At 51.9% G+C, this 5,909-nt stretch overlaps 1 protein-coding gene across 1 annotated transcript; it reads right to left on the bottom strand.

Moving 5' to 3' along the window:
• Positions 1–1,891: 1,891 nt before the first annotated feature.
• LOC100074699 (transcription cofactor HES-6) lies at positions 1,892–4,639 on the bottom strand. The gene is made up of 4 exons (XM_007671718.4): positions 4,454–4,639; positions 3,847–3,933; positions 3,572–3,653; positions 1,892–3,472 (listed from the first exon to the last, which is right to left on the bottom strand). Exons 1-4 carry the CDS (start codon positions 4,532–4,534, stop codon positions 3,051–3,053), a joined length of 672 nt encoding a protein of 223 aa, XP_007669908.2. The 5' UTR covers positions 4,535–4,639; the 3' UTR covers positions 1,892–3,050.
• Positions 4,640–5,909: the final 1,270 nt, after the last annotated feature.

Consider the following 5,909-nt stretch of genomic DNA (forward strand, 5'->3'; position numbering starts at 1 on the left):
TAAGAGCTTAATACCACAATTTATTTTATTTTCATCTGCAAAATGGGGATTGAGACTGTGAGCCCCACATGGGACAGGGACTATGTTCAACCTGATTTGCTCATATCCACCCCCAGTGCTTAGTACAGTGCCTAGTACAGAGTAAGTGCTTAATAAATATTACAATTATTATTAAGAGCCTAGTGTTTTCCCTTCAAAGAAATCAAGGAACCAGTCTGCCCCACCAAAATTGGCAGTCATTTTAGTCAGACATTAAGGAAAGGAGGTTAACTTGTGTGGCCCTCACCTCACACGCTTTACTGTATCGCCAAACCTGCCACTTTTTGATGTTGACTCTTGGCCGCTTCTCCAAAGAATAAGTGTGGTAAATGACACTTAGCTTCCAGAGAAGGGATAGAAGAGCTCTAACTAGGAGTCTCTTTCATCTCATGTAAATGAAGCCATGGTGCCTTTCCCTGTAGCCAGGTAGTTTCCCTGGTGCTCCAGAGTTGGGATGAGCATTCTTTTCCCCAAGTTACCACGGGGTTGGAGGCCAGTGAGCATTGGCAGTCAGCCAGGGAGCTCAGACTGTAATTTCTGATGTAGCAATCCCGTAGTCATCATACAAAATTCTTCGAGAGTCTCAACTTCATCCACATAGTGCCCATTACAATGAGTTTGGGGCCCAAAACGTCCCTGGTGCTCGGGGAAAAAAAATCTGAAGCATGTACTCTTTAGTGGACAGGTAGGAAGGTTAGGGAAGACCTAGTTCTACATTTTATTCTTCCTTTCAGCTCTTCTAATGCCAGTACCACCTGAAGTCCAACTTTCAAAAGCTTTCTGCGAGGATGACTCCCCTTTGAAAGATGACAACAGGTAGGCATTCAATTCCAGAAATATTGAACACCGCTACTGCATATCATGATTAAGCGGTACAGGGGAAAGGAGAGGAAGATGGCCAGGTTGAAGCTCCCATCCCTAATCTTCTCATGACTCACCGCCCTAAGGCACAGTTGCCCTTTCTGAAGTCACAGTTGCCCGTTTCTGAAGTGTTTGGGTAACAGAACAAGTAGTCCACTGGGTTGTCTGTTTAATTTCGTGGGTGGATGAGGTAATTTTGGGTCTTAGAATGTTGCACCAGCTGAACACCAGCGCATCACTTGGAAACACTGATTTCATCTCCCTCACTAGGCTTTCTTTTCTACAGAGGAAACCACTTTTGAAAAAAGAGATCTATTCTGAAATAGTATTGTTAAAGTAGTGGGCAGGTTTTTTTTCCCACCTAGCCATGATCTAATCAAGCGGGGAAAAAGTGTCCTTCTGAGTTTTCCTATTTTTTTAAATTGAACTTTGTGTCCCTGCTTAATTTACATACCAAACCATTCACCTCCCTCCCTAAAAGTAAAGAGGACTTACAGGCAAATCTGCCACCTATTTTTAGGTTTTTCTCCCTTCCACTTAGTTAGGAAGAAGGTGAGAATTTAGCATAACCTGAACAAAGACATCTGTTTCAATCCAACAGTGAGGAGGGGGGAAAAGACCCTCCATCAGAGCATTACAAAAGAGGTTTAAATGAGAAGGCTAACAAATCAGGAATTTTCCATTTTATTTCATAGGTCTCACTGACAAAGAGGGAATGGGACAAGTTTAATCTCCCTCCTCTAAATCATTTCCCTGCCTCTGCTAAGTTCTAATTGTTTCTCACTGAGAACACTAAGGCAAGGTCTCCAGCCAAAGAGGCCCTTATTTTAAGAGGGAAAAATTTTTAAAACTTCACCTATAGAAAAGGCTTCAATTCAAAGTTCTCAATTATTTTTAAATGACCATGTATTACTCCATCATTCTGCACTTCCCCACTTCTGCCTTGGGCGCAGCCGAAATGTGAGACTGAATATTAACTTCTTCATGCCTGTGAGATTTGAAACGTCATAAAAGTGTTTTATTTTACCTTTTTTAGAAAGTTTGAAAATGTTGCACTCAGTTTACAGATCTCTGGGCCTTGGTATTCAGAACAAAGCCTAATACATTATGCTGTCTCGGAATTGGTCTGTCACCATATTGTTTATTTTAATATGCTAATTTTCTGAGTTAGTTACACACACCCAAACACACATACACACCCTCAAAATCAATGGATCAACAACAGTAGGTACAAGAATAAGTGCTTCACCGCCATCGTTGCTTCCCCACAGACACGGACTCGTGAACAGCTAACACCAAATGGCTATAATAAAAACGTGGGCTCAGAAGTATAATCATACCCCAAAATACATGCAATTGTGAATTGGATCTTTTATTAAACATTAAAAATAAAACATTTGACACCCTAATATACATAAACTCAACACGTGCTAAAAGCAAAATGTGCATAAGACACTTGTTTTCTAAAGGCACCCAGCCACCGGTGTTTAAACGGCCCTCTACAACCCAGCCAACCTCTAATTTATTCTTCCTTCACTGAAGGTAGGAAAGTCTAGATTTCTAAGTAATAACTGCCTCTCCGGACCAATCCCTTTCAGAGATCTTTCACGCTGTCACTAGGACGGACGCTTGGGCCCATTTAAAAGTTGTGCTCCGGCCATCCCCATGGTCAGAGGGCACCATCGCTTCCCCCTCACCCCCAACCCTCACCCCAGAGGGGGGAAAAGGTAGATGGACTGTAGCGGGCAGGGTTGCCAAATGACTCCTGGACCGTTGTCAGGAAAGCTCTGCTACATCATCAACTCTCCTGCCTCCTCTCCCTCCTTCACGGGCCGGGTCAAGTGTAAAACCCCCAATTCTACAGAGCCAGAAAGGCAATGGGGAAAAAAAAGAGAGAGATAGATGCCATGAAACGTTAATATACATTTAACTATTATCCTGTCAAGCTCTGACAGTAAATCAGTGCCTTCTACGATGTAGTTCTGAAATACAACTACACACACACACCCCGTCGCTCGCACGCACAGCAAACACTCTCTCTGGGTCCTGGTCCAAGGCCAGTCGATGGTCCAGTCCTTGCACTCGCTCATGTTAGGTGGGTGGGTAGGTAGATAGGTAGGTGATCGTTGCGTCGTCTGGTGCAGTGTCCACTACCAGGGCCTCCACATGGATTTGGAAGCGCTGGCGTTGGGCAGGTTGTGTGTCCGGGAAGTGGGGTCCAGCCCGTCCGGGGAGACGGGGCTGAGCTCGCCGTCGGGGTCTTCGGGATCGGAGCCCACCTCCTCGCTGGGGGCCGGGGACGGGGCCAAGGGCCCGGCCAGCTGGCTCAGGGCCGCGGGGGCCAGGCCGGCCGACGAGCAGATGCCCGCCGGGTCCGACAGCGCGTCCACGAGCAAGTCCTGGAAGCTGCCTTCGTTCAGGGGCATGGACTCCAGGAGGTGGTTGAGCAGCTCGGCCGCGATGGTGGCGTCGATGCCCGGGCAGCTGGAGACGAAGGTGTGCACTTCGTGCATGCACTGGATGTAGCCTGCGGCGAAGCGCTCGCTGGCCTCGCGGTGCAGCTTGTCCGTCTCTGCAAAGGAAGCATCCCCGGGGCCGGGGGTCAGGGTGGGCCTCGCCTCCCAGCCCCCCAACTTCACGGCCCCCCAACCTCCCAGCCCAGCCCACTCACCTAGAGACCGGTTCTGCAAAATGCCCTGCACCCGCTTCACCGTCAGTTCCAGCACTTCTGCGTTCTCCATCTTCGTCTGAAACTGACACCGGGCAGGAAATAAAGACAAGGCCGCGCTGAGCTGGGCAGGTCGGTGCCAAGGTGGGGGGGCACCTGGGACCCTCCCCTTCCCCGGCCAAGGAGAGCAGGGGGGTCGTGCACCGTGCATGAGGCCGAGCCGGGATCTAACTCGCCCCACCACCCCTCTCTCCACCTCCGGCCCGGGAATTAGGTACCTCGGCGTCGGCGAGGATCAGCCTCAGCTCTTGCAGGCTCTCGTTGATCCGGGCCCGCCGCTTTTTCTCCACCAGAGGCTTCCTCGCCTGGGAAAGGAGAAAGAGGGAGGGGCGTAAATGCACTGTGTTGCGGGCCCCGTTTGCGAGCTCCGGGTTGCAAAGCCCCGTTTGCGAACACCGGGTTGCAAAGCCCCGTTTGCGAGCACCGGGTTGCAAAGCCCCGTTTGCATGAACCGGGTTGCAAAGCCCCATTTTCATGAACCGGGTTGTAAAGCCCCGTTCCCGAGCCCCTTTTTGCAAAGTCCCGTTTGCATGAACCGGGTTGCACAGCCCCGTTTGCGAGCAACGGGTTGCACAGCCCCATTTGGGAGCCCCACGTTGCAAAGCCCCGTTTGCATGAACCGGGTTGCAAAGCCCCGTTCCCGAGCCCCTTTTTGCAAAGCCCCGTTTGCATGAACCGGGTTGCAAAGCCCCGTTTGCGAGCCCCGCGTTGCAAAACCCGATTCAGAGACGGCCTCTCCGCTCGATGCACTTTGCGGGGCAGGAGGGGCCGGACGAGTCGCAGCCATCACCGGCCCCGGGGTCGTCCCCGCCCCCGGCCCTTCACCTTCCGATCCCCCTTCAGCTCGTAAAAATCCTCGTCCTCTCGGCCGGATCGGTTTCTGCTGGGACGGAAGGATGGAGCCATGGCATGCGCTAATCCACAAGCAAAAGGCAACCAGGGAATCGGTTCGGCAAAACGCTGGGGCGGAAAAGAGGCCTGGGAGGAGGAGGAGGAGGGAGGGAGGGAGGAGGAGGAGGAGGAGGGAGGAGGAGGGAGGAGGGAGGGAGGAGGGAGGAGGGAGGAGAAGGAGGGGAGGAGGAGGGAGGAGGAGGGAGAGGAGGAGGAGGGAGGGAGAGGAGGAGGAGGGAGGGAGAGGAGGAGGGAGGGAGAGGAGGAGGGAGGGAGAGAGGAGCAGAGTGCAAGGGCTGAGCCAGGCACGTCCCAGAGCTGCAGGCTGCAGCCGCCTATGCGCATGCGCAAAAGGGACCCGCCGCAGCCCGACCCCTCCCCCCTCGAGCGCGCCGCCGCCCCGGCCCTATTTATAGCCTCTCATTTGCATAGCAATGAGCCTATTGGTCGAGCCGGAGCAGGGAGCCGCCGGCCAGGAGGGAGCCGACCAATGGGAGCGGAGCGCTTTGTCTGGCCCGGAGCGACGGGGCGCCTCCTGGCGGTGGGCTGCGAGCGGCGCGCCCGGGTGTCCCCCTCCCACCCAGCTCCAAAGGGACCGCCCCCCCCCCCACCTCCCTCCTACCTCCTTTTATTTCAATCGTATTGATTCATTCAATAGTATTTATTGAGCGCTTACTATGTGCAGAGCACTGGACTAAGCGCTTGGAATGGGCAAATCGGTACCAGATAGAGACAGTCCCTGCCCATTGACGGGCTCACAGTCTAATCGGGGGAGACGGACAGACGAGAACAGTGGCAATAAATAGAATCAAGGGGAAGAACGTCTCATTAAAACAATAGCAAATAAATAGAATCGGGGTGATGTACATCTCATTCACAAAATAAATAGGGTAATGAAGATATATACAGTTGAGCGGACGAGTACAGGGCTGAGGGGATGGGACGGGAGAGGGGGAGGAGAAGTTTTAATTTTAATTTTAATAAGATTTTGAAGCTGGGGAGAGTGGTGGGTAATAGTGTTGGTATTTGTTAAGGGCTTACTATGTGCAGAGCACTGTTCTAAGCGCTGGGGTAGACACAGGGGAATCAGGTTGTCCCACGTGGGGCTCACAGTCTTAATCCCTATTTTACAGATGAGGTAACCGAGGCCCAGAGAAATTAAGGGACCTGCCCACAGTCACACAGCTGACAAGTGGCAGAGTTGGGATTAGAACTCATGACCTCTGACTCCAAAGCCTGTGCTCTTTCCACTGAGCCACGTTGCTTCTCTAGCCACGCTGCTTCTCTAGCACTGACTATGTGCAGAGCACTGTACTAAGCGCTGGGAATGTACAATGTATGGGAAGCAGCGTGGCAGCTGTGTGACTGTGGGCAAGTCACTTCACCTCTC

This window comes from Ornithorhynchus anatinus, chromosome 1, assembly GCF_004115215.2.
Source record: "Ornithorhynchus anatinus isolate Pmale09 chromosome 1, mOrnAna1.pri.v4, whole genome shotgun sequence".
In the NCBI taxonomy this organism is placed as follows: Eukaryota; Metazoa; Chordata; class Mammalia; order Monotremata; family Ornithorhynchidae; genus Ornithorhynchus; species Ornithorhynchus anatinus.